We start from the raw sequence: 17,975 nt of genomic DNA, 5'->3' as shown, positions 1-17,975 counted from the left end.
CTCCTCCCCAACTGTCTCATTACTCCTGCGGGTTTTTTCTCCCTCAGCGGTTATTTTCACCCCACACCCCCCCACCTTGCGTTAACTTTTTTCCGCGATAACAGTTCGCAGCAATTCCCCACTTGCTGGCCGCCCTCCAGCACATCTACGGAGCACGCTGCTCTCCCCGCCTGTGTTTCCCCTTTTCCTCTCTCCTTCCCACTCCTCCCCGCTGGATTTTTTCTGGCTGCCGTGCGCTGACTTCAAGTGAAGAGGCTGGTACAGGCAATGCTACATCTGATGCTAATAGGCCTACCTGGTGGGTAACACCGCCGACTGCTTCATCTTTTTCCCCCTTTCGTTTTCCTTTTATTTTGTTGATCCTTGGCATGCGAAAATCAAAGTTGTGATTGGGGCTTAAAAGAAAAAACGCAGGGACAGCACAGGGCAGGTTACCGAGCTCAGTGTGGTGCGAAGGGGTGATAATTTGGGTTCGTCTTGGGGTAACTTGGAGCCAAAATTCACCCGCTGGCTTTAAGATAATGAATGCCCATCTCCGCCTGATATTGTAACAGGCGGCATGTGGGAGGACTTGCAAGGTTTCCATATAAGAACATGGGAGAATTTATTTCATGCAGGCAAAGAAATGTGCAGAGTATGTCATTTATGAAACAGAAGGCAAGCTGTGTTTTCCTTAGGCAGCTCTGCGAGTGGTAAAACGTTGTGTTTTGAAATTGTAAAAGCTGTTTAATAAGAGCTACATTTAGAGGAAAGCATCGATTGAAAAAAAAGTAGTGGGAGAAGAGCCAGGTAAACACGAAGAAATCCAATCCCACATGTATTCCAGCACAGTTTGTGCCAAGGTGTAAAGATGGAGTTTTTTTGTTAGTTCCCATTTTTTTAACCGTATTGGGAAAGGCATTAAGAAAATGTGCCGAGAGGAGCTGGTTACGTTGATAGTGCTATTTTGGTAACTGCAATTTTTTTTTTTATTGCTTGCATGACAAAATGTTTTGAGTTTTGGACTACCAAAAAAGTGAGGCAGCCCTCATCGGTGGGCATGTCATCAGCTGTGTAATTTGGGGCTACGGCTTTAGGTTTGAGGGTAAATCAGCCCATTAAAACCTGCTGCTGTGGAATTTGGAGGAGAGAGGCTTTGGTGAAAACCCTGATGGTTTTTGACAGCTGGGTGTTTACCTCTGGGTGTGCATTGGGTGAGCTGGTTGCTTTTTGGCATTGCCTGCCTTTGCTCAAGCATTATGGAAAGATTCCCCTGCAGGTTGTTGGTTTTTTTTTTTAAAGCAAAATGTGTGAGCAGTTGAGGCAGCCAGCATCGCGACAATGTCCCTCACCCAGAGTGTCGAGGCTGAAGCATGAGTGCAGCAGGAGGATGTCTGTTGCCCTGGTTAGACTGACACTGGAAACTTTATTTTTGGCACTTTCGGAGATAGCATCTTTGTGTTTCCTCTTCAACTGTCTCTTCTTGCTTTGCTTTTTTTTTTTCTTTTTTTTTTTTCTCTCTTTGCCTGTGTCTCACCTTCTCTGTTCCTTCCCACCTCTCTCCTGGTTTGGGCTGCTGGGAGGCTGTACCCACTGGAGGGCGACAGACACCTTTCCCTCTCCCTGGGGTCCCAGTGCTGCCCCGTGGGTGGGGCGGGACCCGGACCCCCAGCCTGTGGGTGGGCCCAGAGAGGAGAGGCCAGGCCGCTTCTGGCTGTCATTTATTAACCTGCATCTTTGACTGTGCGAGGTTAGATTTATTTTCTGTCATACTTTGCAATAAGCAGGAGATTGCAGATGGCACCGTGATACTTGGAGGTACCGAGAAGGTGGTTGTGTGCTTGGGGGTGCTAGATCAGATTCCTGGGGTTTTTTGGTTGTTAGTTTAGGGATATTGGTCTAGAATCCAGTAGAGATGTAGAATGCTTCAAATGCTACCGATTTGTATTTTGTTCTACTTTGATGTAACCAGGAGCAAAATTTGCTATACCACTCTGGGTAGTCATTAATTCTTAGCTTTTGGATGGGTTGCCTGGAGGTTTCTTAAATGCCAGAGTTGCAGTGATTGGGCTGTGTCAGGAGGCTGCAGTCTGGGTGAAATGCTGTATGAAAAGAGGTGCAATATTGTCATGGAAAAATATGAAGACACTTTAGATGAGCTTGCTCTGCCTGCACAGTGCTTGGGAAGCGTCTCATGCCTGAGCGCAGTTCTGTTTGTAAAGCCTTGGGTAGGATCTTGTCTTGCAGCTAATCATTACAAATATTTCAGTGAGTTTTCCTTAAATCAATACTCTGCCTAACTAAGACTGAGATACAGCTTAGTGGTTTCTAGCCAAGTCCTGTGGGCTGGGTGTTTCCAAAGAGCCTCTCAGATACAAGCCTTCCAGCAGGCTGCTGTGTGTCAGTGATGCTCCTGGGATTTTCATCAATGCACCTCAAGACTCGGCAGCAACCCCCTGTTATTTTAATTTTGTCCCTTCTTGGTTTTCCAACGCTCCATAGTTTTGTCCCAACAGGCAATAGGGCAGCGTTGCCCCAGTGTCCCTACAGCAATGTTACCAGTTCCACCAGTAAGGGGAGTCTCCACAGTGGTACCCTACCCAGGCTTTTAATCATGCTGGCAGATGACTCTGAAAAGATTATGCTGATTTGTTTATTTTAAATTTAACCGTATCACAATATGGTTAAATAAAAATAGATGGGAAAGCCATGGTAGTTAAAGCCTTTTGCAAGTAATGCTTATTTGATTGGTCATACTAATAAATTGTAGATCATTTAAGAAGTGCAGCTTTGAATAGATTACCCAGTAGGATTAGTCCCTTCGACTTCTTCTCATCACTAACTTAATTTATGTGACTAGAATGGATCAGGGTTTTGTTTTTAAAAGTAATCCTGAGCCCAGTCCTCCAAGTGCTCCATAGACAGAAATCAGGTTTATTCTAAAGCCACTCTGGGGAGGGCTGCTTGCAGGATTGGGTCCTTGGCATTTGGAACAGAAGTGTGAGGATGAAAATGCAGTGATTTAATATTTGTTGAATTTCTTCCATACATGCATATTTACTTGAACCCTCAGCTGTTGCAGTGCCATGGATTTAATTGATTTGTGCTAGCTGAGTATCATCCCAAGGCATGTAAACTCTAGGCAATACCCTTTAAATAGCTTGCAGAGTAGCTAATATTGATATAAGATGATATGGTAGAAATTAAGTGAAACTGAGACTCTTAATTGTCCTTTTTTTCCCCCCCCTAAAACTCATTGACAGGGCTACCATGCTGCCAGTCTGTGACTCTGAAATTGTGGCTGGTGTCCTACAGCATCTTCTGTCTTTATGTTGCTCTCTCTTCCCTCCCCTTCCCCCAAATTTACACTAGCAAAAAGCTACTCAGTATTGACCCTAAGAGCATCCCCCAAACCCACTGGCTTGGTTGGTGGAAGGGGAGCATGAATCAAATCCACATTCCGTCAGCGCACTTCAGTTGAGTGGCAGGAGGGTGGGTGGCACGTGGCCGCACGAGGGTAGCTGTTAAGACCCATGGGCTGTTGGAAAGACTCGTGCATTTTGGCAGTTACTGGGTTTCCTGTTGTGGTTCTCTGTCACTCAGAATGGTCACAACCTCGAAGGACGCCTTTCCTGTCATGACTGCCTGACCTGGGTTTGAATACAGTCAGTGCTTGAGTGCTGGTGTGGAGAAACCTTCGCCTTGTGCCAAAAGGCAGCAGGAGTGCCTGGCTGTAGGGTGTTGGTGTAGGTAGGCTGCCTGTAGGTGGGAGAGCAACCTATGCATCAAGCTATGGGGTTATTAGTGAGCTGGAATATAGTTAAAAGTTCTTCCTTTTTTGCTTCAGATCACATGGCATTTGCACTTTATGTCACTGCTGCAGTGTAATTTCCTCACTTTTGAGATTAATGTAGTAAAATTTTCTGTGCTGTTTTACATAGAAGGAAACAGGTGAGAAATGATCTCTTTTGGCATTGGTATGTTCAGTGTCTTGGTGTTTTTTCAAAATGTAAGTTCACACTGATGAAATTCAGAAAACACTATGTGTGTTAACATTGAAACATGTCTGACTTAACTTGCTAGACCCATGTTTTTCCCTTTAAAATATTTTTTTTGCCTTTTCTTTTTCTCTTTTTTTTTTCCAAACAGGAAGAGAAAATCCATTCAGGAGAGACTCTTCTTCATGTAAGTGTTATTTATGCTTGTTTATGAAATTACAAAAGGGTTATAAAGGTCATTAAAACATTCAAATACTAAACATTTACCATCTGTTCATAGAAACTAAGTATAGGACATGTAAAAATAGGCTGTAGTTATACAGTAATAACGCTCAGCAACTGTTATCTTAAATCTATCTGTGCATATCAATGCAGAATTTAGAAACCATTGCAAGGCACTTTACAGACATTGAAGCAGCATGCCTATAAAGTTGGTGTGTAAATCCTGGAGGGATAATGTTAAAGTGGTTTTGCCCAAAGCAGAGGAGACGCATACATGAGAGCTTGTTTTAGCACCCCAGAGTCCTGAATCCCAAACCCTGTGACAAGAGTCAGCTTCTCTGCCTTGGATCCTACAAAATCCAAGTTCTGCCCATAGAGCCATTTGTTTGCGTGCATGTGTACTAGTGTGTGCATGTGTATGTGTGGGTAAGAGAGAGTGTGTATACACATACGAGGCCTGAAATAGCCTATAGGCTATTTCAAGCCTTTTCTACCTTGGGTGATACCCGTTAAAATAAGAGTAGATGCCACCAGCCATTGGTGAATACTGCTGCAAATGTTTTGTGAAAGCATTTGGCTCCAGACTGCCTGCTTGGTCTGGATGAGCCCGGTACAGTATTCTTCATGGGACCAATAAAGCTGCATGTCATAAATACAACAGGGTTGATTTTTTTTTGCCACACCATGTAGTGACCCGGTTTGCTTGCAGATCTCAGATTTGAAAACTCTTTGACTAGTATAGGAAGCTCTGCTCTGGTATTTCTTCCTAGTAAATAAATCTGATTAAATGTTCTAAGGGGCTGCATAGGTGAAGACTCTTACTGTCTTAATGAAAAATTAGCTTTAGCAAGGAAAACGACTGCATTGTTCCCAATGCAGGGCCCGCTTTGCATAACTTCCAAGCATGTACTGCGTCCAGTGGCATGGCAAGCCCACGAGCACTCACCTCAGGCTGATTTCCCATAAGTCAATTTTTTTTTTTTCTTTTTAAATAACACATATCTCAGAATTGCAGCACTCCATCACGCTTGCGTAGCAACTACTGGTTAATATGTAGCAAAACACCGTGTGGTAACAAATGTTTTTTTGCTATTGTTGAGCTGGAATGTTAGTTCAGCTTCTAGATAAATGTGGCTTGTGCAAGGCACCCTGGTAGACCATGATTTCTGTGGCTTGTATGGTAGTTCTGTAGGCAACCATGTTCTGCTCTTCCTCTCCCCTGTGCTCCCCTTCATCTTCCACATGAGCGAGGGCTGGGCTTAGGTAAAGGCAAGGAACTGGCAGCCCTTTGCATCCTGCAAAGCACCAGCGTGGGGTTTATGTTAAGCCTGTCACTAGTCAAGGATCTGTTGAAAACACTCTTTATTCTGGTTGTGTTTCTAGCAGAAATGTTGTAAGATGCTTTATTTAATAGCTTTAAACCACAAGTGTTCTTTGGCTGGTTTTATGGATATCATAAGACAATCTTTTTTTTTTTTAAAAAAAAAAAAAAAGCCAGTAGTTAGTGAAAGACACCCCACAAAGGATTACTGCAGCTGGAATCCTAGCTGAGACTAGCCTAAGAGTTTATATCTTTAAGAGGGTAAATCATAATTTTTAAAAGGTAACGGAGAATAAAAAATTCCAGAACATTTTTTTATTATGACTATTTTCAACATTTGTAGCTCATTATTATTTCATTCTAGTGCAGGAAATCAAAACCTTTTGAAAAGCCTGTGAAGCACACGCTTCTCAGAGATTTTAAATGGGAAATAGTGCAACAAAACCAACTTTTAATGGAAGAAGCTCCCAAATAGAGAAGAACCGAAACAGACGAACCCTACAGCAGTGACTGTATGGTGTCTGGAAACCTCAGAATAAGCGTGCAGCACAGATCGGACGAGTTTTGCCTGGAGATTTCAGTATCATGAGCAAATAATCAGGAGCTTCCTAAGTCCAATACGTGTACTTCAAAATGAACGGATAATGAAAAGTTTGTGGTTCAGAGGCCATTTGCGGTGCAGCCTTCCATCACCTGCTGTGGCTTTTCAACAGCTAACGGCAAGCTTTAAGCATCAGAGCCCCTCTCTTCTGGTTCTGTGCATGACATATGATGACTTTGACTCAATAACTCTATTTGTGCCTGCGTGTGCATTGGCTCCCCTTGGCTTCTTCAACTGTGTGAGTTTCCAAAAGAGAGTTAAACTCCAGAGATGGAAATAGTGAGGCTGTAGCACAATGGTAGGATTGTGAAGCATCCAGGACAGGGATCTCTCCCAGGCCTCATTCAGAGGCCTCACTCCTGTGGCGGTGAATGCTCGGTGGGGATTAACCCCTCAGGACTGTGACTTGGACTGGTCACCGTGACAGGAGGTGACCACTTTGAGAAAGGACTCTTTGTGACAGTAGCCAGCTATATGTAGTTGTAATGATAAGAAAGGGACCATCTTATTGTAGTCACTTTGCGACAAATACTACCACAATTCATTACTTTCCATCAGTGCCTCATCCTATGGAGGAATCACCACTGCCCATCTACATTGAGAAGGGGACAGAAGTCCCGATTGGTGAGTGCAGTTGGGATGGGATATGTTTAAGGGGGGGGTATAATGGTACTTGGGGTTTATATTCCTCACGTTTGTGTATACCCATTTTTCACTGAAAATTGTAAGGCCTGTTGCAAATGTTTGGGGGTTTTTATTTTATTTTCTTAATGCAAGTGTATTTTGGAGCTCCTGAGGATTGTTAAATACTGCTAGTGTTGGTTTTCAGCTAATCATAAATCAAAGTACATGATTTCCGCAGTGACACTAAAAGCTTCCGTGCAGGATCTCTTAACACAAGGCTGGAGAAGACCACGAGTATCCCAAGAGGTAGTTCCCACTTCAGCCTTTGACCTTAGTGTTGAGATAGTCAGAATAATCTGTCAGTTGGGTCGTGAGTTTTTGTCCTGCTGACACTGTCCTGCCCTGTGCCCAGCAGGCTTGGGTTGTACACACCACTGAATAGCCAGAAGAGAATTAGAGAGAGTGGCCATTACCTGTGTTGCACATCGGAATGCTGCATATTTCTGAGCTCCAGTGTGGATATATTGTCACCACATTGGCTGTGTAGGTTTGGGTGTTGTTTTTTTTTAAATAGAGGAGCAGTCATTCAGATAACCCATAAAGAAAGAAACTAAAAGGTCAGTAAGTTATACTGTAGTGATCTCTTTGGACTGTAGAAAGCTGTGACTGCAGCACTTCCCAGAGCCCCTTCCTTATTCAGCCTGTTCTCAGTGGCATACAGTATATGTGCCTTGGCTACCATCTTGGGAGTCTGTCCTGTTGAGCAGATGAGTCTCTTCAAATAAGTTTTTCTTACTATATACCGTGATTTTTTTTCCATTCCTAAATTCAAGCAATTGCTTCTTGTCCTACTATCTTTTGAGCTAGATTAATTACCTTCCCCTACACACAGTACCTTGAAGGTATTTATAGCTGGATCTCAGCCCAGGAGTCGTCTTGTTTATAGACCATATTAGTTTAGCTCTCTTACTCTCTCCTTAGATAATTTTTATTGTCCTTATTTGTATTTCCTTTAATTTTTCTATCTCCTTTCTAATCTGTGGAGACTTGAACAGCTTTATACCTATACTATATTCTGTATCACCTGTGGTTGTTTTGACATTATGCTTTAGATTTCTATATCATCCCTTCATATATACACATCCAGAAATAGCTTAGCTTTTGACCCTTCTCCTGCATCACTCGGTAGCATCACGTAGAGAAACTCTATTACTTGGCTAATTTTACCTGCAGTCACATTTAGGTCTTTCTTGGATTCATGACTTTGCAGCTCGCTGCTCCTCAGGCAATGTCACTGCTCTCCTGAGATGTAGGGCTTTATACTTCCTAGCACTAAATCCCCATCCCATTGCATGCCACTTACTTCTTTTACCCAGAAATTATTTAAGACATTATGCCTATATATTTAGTCTAGTGTCCTGGGATTTTATAATTTACATAGAACTTGTTACTGTTTTATCATATATAGAGCAAAGGAGTACTTAGTTTTGTATTTTGATACCTATTACAACTATCTTCTGCGCATTACTCCAGACTCCTTCCCAAGCTCCATAATTCTTGTTTGCATACCTTCCCTAACTTTTCCTTCCTCTAGTTATAAAAGTTTATAACGTAAAAAAAAACCAGGTTTAGCCTTCTCCTTGTCTTCATTTTGTACCTTTTCTCATTATACAATTAGTGTATTGTGGCTGTATCTATTCTGTGCATGGCACAATCTGGTCTTTCCCGCAGCAGATCATCTTTTCCTAACCTTTTCTGGGGTTGTACTCAGCTGAAGGTTGGCTCAACATCAGTGCCATCTTGTAGAACCATTAAGGCTAAGTTCTGTCATGGCTCCTGGTATTTCATCTTGTGTTTCTCATTGCACTGAAAAAACCTGGACTGCCAGGATGGTGGTACCTGCACCAAGAAAAATACTGTAAGGCTGATGAATCGCAGAACTGACCAGACAGACAAACAAACCTATGAGTGAAAAGCTTTTCAAAGTATGTTTGTTTGGTGCTGTCGTGAAGCAGGTCTGTGGGGTCAGGCTCAGAAGTGCAGCAGTAGCTGTGAAATGGCCAAATTGGGATGCACAGGTCATCGTGTTTACTTATTTTAAATAAGTACCTGGACTGTCAGTACAGCAAGCTGTGGCCAGCAAGCTGTGGTTGAGGGGGAATGAGTGGAAAAAGTAAATGATGCAGAGATGAGAGCAAACCACAAACTCTGAGTTCAGTATTTGAATGCCTGACATGGGTCAGGGCTTTCATAATGGTTGGATGCAGTATAAATCGTCAAGCTAGGAAGTCAGCTGCAAAAATCTGGTCTGGGTCTGGGTCTTAGTTTTGGTCCTACTTTCCGTTGAGCTTACCAGCATGGTCTAGATCTAGGGTGTCAATTTGCACCTGTATAGACCAGAATAGGAATAAAAAGAAGACCTCTCTGAGTTTAGGTTGGAGAAGAATAATACACAGTGCAATTGTTAAAAGAACCATCATTTACTTTTAAAAGATTGTTTGGAGAATTTAAGATTATTTCCTCATCTAAAACACATTTTGGATAGTACATGGAGCTCATACTGTTCTGGCCCAAGCCTGACTGGTGGTAGAAGATTGCTTTGGAGCTTCCGTATTTGTTACAAAAAATAGAGAAATCAGTAGGTTCTTTCAGAGTCTAAGTTTAACAACCCTAATTATTTCAAGCTATTTAAAAAGGAACATAAATCTCACTTGTTTATTACAGCTGCTTCATGAAAACAGCAGCTACAAATAATACCCTATAATGAAAATCTAGCTAACACTGTCATGAATTAACAGCAAGAGAATGAGTGTATGGGATCTGGACAAAGGCAGCATTTCCTTCTCTGGAGGGAGCATCTTTCCATTGGGGAGAAGGTGGTTATTACCTGAACACTGGATTTATCTCCTTGGATGAAGTGAAGACATTGATGTTTCTGCATAGATGAATGCAACTTTTGATTGGAAAAAGGTCTGAGCTCTACTTAAGCTTTATGTACTCTTGCACTTTCTTGAGAACATTCCTGGAGGAAGGTAGGTAAGTTAGATGCAGCAAACATGTTAATAAATCAAAGATATTTTTGAGGAGATTGAAAAAGTTTTGTGAGCACTAGCAAAGAATCTACAGAATAAAAATAAAAGAGCACAGGTCCTGTCAGTCTTTGTCCAGGCACAATTTCAGCTGTCTTCCACACAATTAAACAGTTCAGGAGATTCAAGGGGAGGATATAGGCAGAGCAGGTTGTTATTCACCATTGCTGTTCATGCTCAGGTCATGGCCATATTCCCTGATCACCATGTGGAACCTGTTGTGTTAAGCACTGAAGAAAACACCTGAGGCCACACAGTCCAAATCTACATTTTATAAAGCAAAAACCCAGGAACAAAATATTTGTATTGGCAGTCATTGTATTTGGCCTATACAGAACATCGCCAGGGGAATAATGTTCTCCTTGGGGATAAAGGAGCAATAGAACTGTAGGTGGAGATGTTTATGTTGTTCCTTCCAAGTCACATTTTGAGACGTAAATGTTATTTAATACCTGTGAAATTAGCTGCAAAAACATACAAATTCAGGATCTAATTCTCAGCTTATTTACTCCAGCATAGCTTTTTTGATTGCAGTAGTATTGCTATTGCTTTATCGTTGTATAAACAGGATCAAAGTCAGACCTCATTTTTCAGGAGCAAGTCCTGCTGACCTTGAAACCCGTGTCCCTTCTGCTGTAACTCTGAGTCCCTATGTGGGCAAAATCCCAGTGGTCTATTTCTGATCTCAATGATTCACTTTTGCTAATGAATAGCACTGGCTTCAGTGTACTTGTGTCAGTGTATACAGGTGTTGGGTAGACCTTGCCTATATAGGATTTTTTTTCCTCCACTAAATCATCTCGGTATGATGGAAAGCTCCATTAGCACTCTTGAAGCCGTATCCTCTTGGTAGCACTCACAACTCATCGTGTAGCCTGGGCTCCTTTGAGTACTCTTGATTACAGGAGAATTTTCTTGTAATTGCACACAGTTTCTTTTGCTGCTGCTCAATTCCTGCTTTTAAGCATCTCTCATATCTTAGTACTGATAAAAACTGGATTTCCAGTCAACTCCTGCTCTTGGGCAGACTCACTGAAAGACAGATGCTTTATTTTTTTTTTTCTCCTTCCATAAGAAAGTTAGAACTGGTTTTTAAGAGGGGTAAGCATAGGAAGTGCACCTTTCCCTTCATGGAGAGCTGGCTTTGTGTCTCTCTAGGAGATTGCCTTCCCTCGTAAGAGAAGAGAACCATTTCTGTCGTACGCGCTTCAGGGTTTGCTCTATCATGGGGTGCTGGCACATGAATAGCTTGATTTTTGCCAGGTACTGAGTGCCCTCTGCAAGGTATTGAGCGCCCTCCTATCCTTTGCAGCCAAAAAGGAGTTGATTGCTCTTGGCATCAGGCAAATCTGGACCCAGAAGACCACAGGTAGTATTTACCAATTATTTATGTGCTTTTGCATGCCAGAGGTTGTCTGAATTGATTTCCCTAGCATACAAGAGATTTCAGGCATTAATGACACTTGCCTGGCACTAAAAACTTTTTTTTTTTTTTTAAATAATACAATAATAAGCATGACATTTATTGCATTGCCACGGGGAAATTAAAACCCCCCCAAAATTAACAACAGTCCAAGTAACTATTAGCTCTTTAGAGCTATTGCAAATGTGTGAGTTACATACCCTGAATGAGCACCATATGCCAATTTATTGTGGCGCAGTGAGTCACAGGACACATTGTGGAAAGCAGTAATTACTTGGCATGCATTGTAATATCCAGTAGAGTTTTTTGGTTTATTTTCTTAAAGGAATATATTTTTTTCTGTTGCAATAAAATGAGTATCGTCTGATATGCTGCCACAAGGGGCTGCTGCTTATTTTGTACTTAACCTGTAGCTTGCCCATTTGTCACTCACTGCACACACCCTCTGTATCTTTTCCTTTCCAACTGCTTGTATTGTATGTGTGCAGTATCAAACAGGAAGACTGAGCCTTCCATTCAATATTGTCTTGTCATTTTTTGTTAATCCTCTTCTCCCTTTTCCTTCTCATCTTGCTTTGTCTGATAGGGAAATTCAAATTATAAGGAAAAAATGTTCACCCTGAGAGGAGTGGAAGCAGTGAGACTGGTTGCTCAGAGATTGTACAGTCTCCACTTTTGGACGTTTTCAGAGCTTGACCAGCTAAGGCCATCAGCAATGAAGTCTGATTTTGATGTTGGCCCTTCTTTGAGCAAGAGGCAGGCCAAGTGACCTCCAGAAGTCCCTTATAACCTAAACTATTTTATGGTTCTGTTTAATACCCAGTTCCCATTCTGATTCAGCTGTGGTGCTGTGTGTTTCATTAACTCCTCACTCTCTGCTGGAGTCACTCTCTCTCTTACCAGCGTAGAAGAGGAGTGACCTCCTGAAGGTCAATGAAGTTAGTGGTTTTATTTATGTGGGATTGAAATCAAGATGTAGATGGTAACCTCAGATGAGATTAGTAGGTGAAATTTGGGTATCTCTGAAATTAGTTGGAAGTGTTACCAGGATTTCATTTGAGTTCTCTTCAAATCTTCAATAAGTGCCAATTGAAGTTATTAGCTGAAGAGTTTGATGCACAATTATATCAGGATGATAAGTATTTAAGAAGTAAAGATCACCTTTTTTCCCTTTCAGTTACAAATCCCATTCTGGAGCAGCCTTGAAAAGTGCTTTGGGGTATTTAGGATTTAGGAAGTCACCAACTGCCCTTGCTCTGCCGTTACGTGCTGGTTTCCTCATGCGGCTGTAACCACGTGAGGGAGTTAATACTGCACAGAGCATCTGCTCCTCAGCTAAACGCCTTCGCAGCCCTGCAGCTGTCTGCCAAAGAGCTTTGGGTGTGCAGAGGAGCGTCTGCAAGCTCTATAGGGTAGCAAATTTTCATGGGTTGGCCCATATGCTAACCAAAAAATGCCTTTTGTCAGAATAACATTATTTTAATTGTGCCGAAAAAAGGCAAAACCACGCTCAGATTCACCATGTCAATCTAAGGAATTTTTAACAGTGATCTAGCTATTACAGGGAAAAAAATAAAAATAAAAAAAGTCCCCATTGCTCGGAAAAATAAATACAGGAATAATTTTATAAGGTTGCTCTTTCAAATCTGGCAAGATAAGGTGATTTTTCTCCGTATCTCTCCTTTATTAGCAATAAGTGTATTGCTTATGGAAACACCTTATTTTCCATCAGACTGTGAAAAGTAAAGTCTGCAAATGGGGCTACCTAGTGGATTGAGGAAAGAATAAAGAGGAGCAATCGAAAGCCTTTTTTGTCCATTTTAATGCATGGCAGGCTTCTAAAATCCAGATTTAACAGGACTGACTTGCTTTCATATACTTTTTTCTAGTGATTGCTGCCTTACCTCTTCTGTAACCATGTAGATTGTCTCTCCTCATACAGATCCTCCTTCGATGATGTAGAGGGTTGCTCTTGCAAATGTGAAAAAACGTGTTGTGCCACATAGAGGGAATATAGTAGCAGAAGATACTGTTGCTTAGTAGGGTTGAAGATCCATTCTCCTCCACTCTTCCTGCAGTACACAAGCTATAGATTACAAGCCAAATTTAATACACTGATAATATTCCCATGAGGAATTTAAAGCAATATATCTGACTTTGAATCACCTAGGTTACTGCTTCTGCAAAAGTATCAGAAGTTCATGTAGCAAAAATCCTTACAAAAATCTAGAAGATTAAACCAAAGGAAGTTCTCTTGCTTTCTACCATTAGTTTACATATGGAGTTGTTTTTATGGCTATTTCAGCTGTTTGTCACGTACCCATCATTTATGGTGGAACTGCAAACAGTTTCCCACCTGTCTGTAATTAGCTTTTGCACACGAAAAAAAATATCATGAAAAACAATGGTAGTCATGATGAAAACAGCTTTGGATATTCAAGGTTAATGTGCCACATTGGTATCTAGTGTAAGCATGAAATCGCACTAAGAAAGATCCTCAACTGTTCAGCTTTATGAACTGCGTCTCTGAACTGGTCAACAGGAGTAGGTTAAGTTTACAGTAGTCAAGCTAGGACTATAAAAGCAACCTGCAATGAAAACCATCAGCTGGTGTTTGTTTGAAAAGATAAGAGATGGAGAAAAATACTCAGGCTGTTCCTATATTGTCATGCTATATTTGGGGATGTTTACTTGCAAAAGCCAACAGAAAAACAAGTTCCTGCGGGATTGTCACTGGTATAAAGGTAGGACTGCAGATACTTGTTTCTTGTTTTGGAGTCAGCCTTGCTCTTACGAAATTCCCTTTGGAGACAGCGATTCCAAAGTGAATTCGGTGGGGCTTTTTTCCAAGTAGTGTGTGGGATCAGGGTTTTGTTTGTGCTTGGTGTGTGCTCTGCACTTTGCAGACTGTGGTATGCAGAAGTGGTTTATGTGTTAAGTTTCCTTGGAGAAGTGAAGTATTTGTTCTGGTGCTATTTGGTTTTCATATCTCTTGACATAAAAATGAACACAGCTCTCCGTATATGAAAGCTGATGTCAGAGGGCCGTGGTGAAAGCAAACTGAAAATACACCTCTGACTGGGAATTGGCCTGAATTGTGATGTTTAAAAGCGTGTTGGTTTAGTGGTCAATAGCAAAGGTTTTACTTCCAACTAAGACCTCCAAAACAATGGGCAAATAATGCTCATTGAGAGACCTGTAGGATATGGGGGTATTCCTTCTGAAGTGCCCTCCAGGAGCAGGGTGAGTGGCTCCAGCGGGCCATGGAAGCTCAAAGGACGGAGCTGCAGCTGGAGACTGAGCCAAGGCTGTTCTGGGATTACACAAAAAATGGCAGTGTCCAGCCGTGCAAGCCAGCACCTGGCACCAGCTGCGTGAAAGCAAATAAATACCATAGTGTCTACACAGCTTCGCTTTTTTTGTGTGTTTGTGAAAGTCTACAGTTCACCAACCTGTTTTGCAAAGTTGTGCTGTCTGTGAGCTTGTTCATCAACTTTGCCACTTCTCCTTTTAGCATATCCTCTGCAGAACCCCCCCGCGCTCTGTTTTGCTCTGCCCTATCAGTAGTTACGATTTCATTTCCTGTGTGAAACTTCATATACTTCAAGTTTCTGTTCCTTTTTTTTTTTTTTTCTTGAAGGAAAGAAAACAACAACAGTAAATTTAACCTCAGGGTGCTTAGGAAATCTCTGATGGCTGAAGGCCTGTGAGCCGCGGTGCCCTGGCCTAGTTCTGCAGTCACCCAAGTACCATGGTACAATGACAAGGGTCGTTGCTCCGCCTTAGCTCCACCTCTTAAAAGTCTACAGCTTATTTCCATCACTGATTCATATTTTTGTTAATAATTACTGTCAGCATGAAAGAGAAGTCAAGACTGAAATTAAAAGTAGCTTGCTCCTATCATTAAGTTTTAGAGCTCACGGCTCTGTCCTCAGGGCTTTGTAACCTTCTCAGACTTTATAGCCCTGTAATGGGGCCAACACTGCTGATCGCGTGCATGTAATAGCTGTTTTCCTCGTTCAAGTTGACTGGCTGTTTTCCACCCATAGTGCTGTGTTGCACAACTCTTCCTTCCATTAATGTGTTCTAGAAAAAAAAAATCAGGTGTTATGCAGATGGGGCGCAGGACCAAAGAAGAAGAAAGAGAATTGTTCTCTTCCACCCATGGTGTTGGGATCTAGATTTGCAGGAATAAGGTATTGTATGACATGTTTAAACAGCTGCCACAGGTGGGATTGAAATCTGTCCTCAGTTATTGTTTAAATTAAGATGAATGGATAGAAGCAAGAAAAACACAACTCCGGCTTTGCGTGAAGGTGGCCTAAGCAGGTACAGCAACAGCCTGGTTACAAAGCTGATCAAAGCCTTAGTGGGTATGGAAAACTCCACTTGTTTTTCCAAAAACATGTAATCTTATACATACATCTAGTTTTTATGTAGTTGAAAAACATGCTGAGAAAGCACAGTAATCTTCAATTAAGAGAACTCCCTGAACACTAGCATTGATAAACTCAGTAAATTTAAGGCTAAATTTATAATTAGTTGAAAAAATAGTTGAGAGTATAATAATTTTTCCTTAAGAAAAAAAATACTTTGAAATAATGAATTAAGACATTTTATTGTACATTTGCTTCACTAAATGGCTACTTTATTGTTTCTCTTCCCTGAACCGGGACACTGCCCAGTTATCATAGCACGGAGATTGCTGTCTGACATTAACATGCATTGTAAGTGTCACATAGAATCAATGTGTTATTAATCACATGCAAAAAAAAAAAAAAAATCAATAAGCGCAGTGCACTGGCTATTCAAGTTCATAAGCTTCATGGGCTTGAAGGTTTTTGCTTTTTTCTAACAGGATGAGGGACATCACTTACAGATTTTGATGTTGTTTATTTGTGACAGGAGAGCTAGTTTAACTGATACAGAGACTGACTAGAGAATTGCAGATCACTTGACAGCAGACCTTCAGAATCAAAAACAAAATATGAAAATGCGTGTTCCTTTAGTCAGAAGTTGTATATAACTGCAGGATACAAGGTGGTTGGAGGGTCAAGGATGTGCACAGCTCGTTGAATCTTCTTTGACAATGCCCATCTCATTTGGAAAGCCATCACCTTGCCATGCCACTTGGATATACTCCTGTGTTTTGTTAAGGGTGCTTTCTTAAACATGAGGGCCTCGAGAGATGGTGTCACCCAATGAATTAAAGTTTTTTCACTTTCACAATGGGAGAGCTGGTGGAGTGAAGGGAGTATGCGAGAAAGGCAGTGGGGAGCTGGGGCTTCTTTCCAGCCTGTTGACAGTTGGGCTGTTAGCTGGCACACCCAGAGGTATTAAATTGGGTCAGCAGTCGGCTTCACGTGGATAAAACCAAGTGTTAACTAGATGCTCTCCTGCACATAATTACCAGTACAGTGTACTAGGGATGAGCAGTTTCCCTTTGTTCTCCCTGCCTCTGCCAACTCTTGTTTTCACGCTCTCATTCACTGCAGTCCTCTTTGCAAGAGTCACCCTTGGGCTTCCCCCTTTGAGGAGGGGACAGAGCAGGAGGACCGTGACTCTGGTGTAGGACACTTGGTCTCTCAATGGGATACAGGAGATACTGTGCCCAGTAAAGGATTTCCATAGGATGGAGTCATAACGAGTGTGACACAGTGTGCCAGTCCTTTGCTTCACTGCATCCCATGCTCTTCCTCACTGACTGTTGCCGGCCCAGGGATACCCTGGGCCACCTCCCTGGGGAATCGGGCTCCATCCTTCTGAAGCTGGGAAGCATCATCTTTGTTTCAGCATCTGTGTTTAGGGTCAAGGTTGTGTTCCATCTGAAACCTATTGGAGACTGCGCATGTTCGTTCTCCTTTCCACCCCACACAATGGGAAGGGAGTTTTTCATTTCCTCCTGTTCTGGGTTTAGTTGTAACTGCTGTGTTCTTTCACGTAAGTAAGTAGAACAAAATGAACATCTAGAATATTACGTGACTGCAGATTTTCTGCTACTGAAATGTACATCTAAGCAAAGATGTAAGATTTTATAACAGTTCTGTGCTGTGATATGGTACCTATTTGAAGAGCATGAATGGAAACACCATCAAGAAAAAAGTATGTGGAGAAAAAAAAGATACCTTTTGTCCAGAGCACAACTGCTGAAAAGAAATTGCGTTAAGCCCTGGGCTTTCCTTTCAGAATAGACTTCAGCTTTATAAAGGAGTGCATTTTGCTCCTAGAAAATTTTCAGTAGCAGATTTTCCGGTTGATCTTAGAAGACTAAAAAAATTGTCATAGTGAAAGAAAAGGAAAGGATGAAGCAGTGAGAAGGGAGATAGTGAAAGGTGGAGGGAAAACTGAGAAGGAAGAAAGGTCAAATGGATAGATGTTTAAATAACTCCCCATACCCAGGGAAAAGTAATCAGAAAAAGAGGAGTCCATTAAAGAGATGTTGTTCAGGGTATTTTTAAAGGCATTTTTATGAAGAGAGGCAATGTGTGCAATAAAGGGAGCGGTATTATTTTTCAGAAAACCTAGGGATCTTGTTCAATGAAGCAGAAAGAACTTAGATATCAGTTAAGGACGATAAATGAAGTCAGGTGCTCCTTGGATACTGGTGTGGCCTCAAGGGCTGCCAAACATAAAGACCTTTTCTTCTGCAGATCAGAAAGACTCACACTAAAGCCATAAGTTTGATCAAGGGGCTGTTTATTTTAATCATGTATTGATT

General features: G+C 41.7%; 1 protein-coding gene across 2 annotated transcripts in view; it reads left to right on the top strand.

Annotated features, from left to right (window-relative positions):
* Positions 1 to 267: 267 nt before the first annotated feature.
* Positions 268 to 17,975, top strand: part of SLC6A6 (solute carrier family 6 member 6) — a 51,404-nt gene continuing 33,696 nt past the window's right edge. Inside the window, exons 1-4 of one of the 2 annotated variants that reach the window (XM_029087395.1) lie at positions 268 to 298; positions 4,129 to 4,164; positions 6,680 to 6,745; positions 11,147 to 11,203. In XM_029087395.1, the coding sequence (XP_028943228.1) occupies positions 268 to 298; positions 4,129 to 4,164; positions 6,680 to 6,745; positions 11,147 to 11,203 (190 nt within the window). Of the gene's footprint in view, positions 299 to 4,125; positions 4,165 to 6,679; positions 6,746 to 11,146; positions 11,204 to 17,975 lie in introns of those variants that run through there. The other variant, XM_010177674.2, reaches the window with a different exon arrangement.

Source organism: Antrostomus carolinensis, unplaced genomic scaffold, assembly GCF_000700745.2.
Source record: "Antrostomus carolinensis isolate BGI_N321 unplaced genomic scaffold, ASM70074v2 scaffold1571, whole genome shotgun sequence".
Lineage (NCBI taxonomy): Eukaryota > Metazoa > Chordata > Aves > Caprimulgiformes > Caprimulgidae > Antrostomus > Antrostomus carolinensis.
This window is presented reverse-complemented; position numbering and strand designations above follow the sequence as displayed.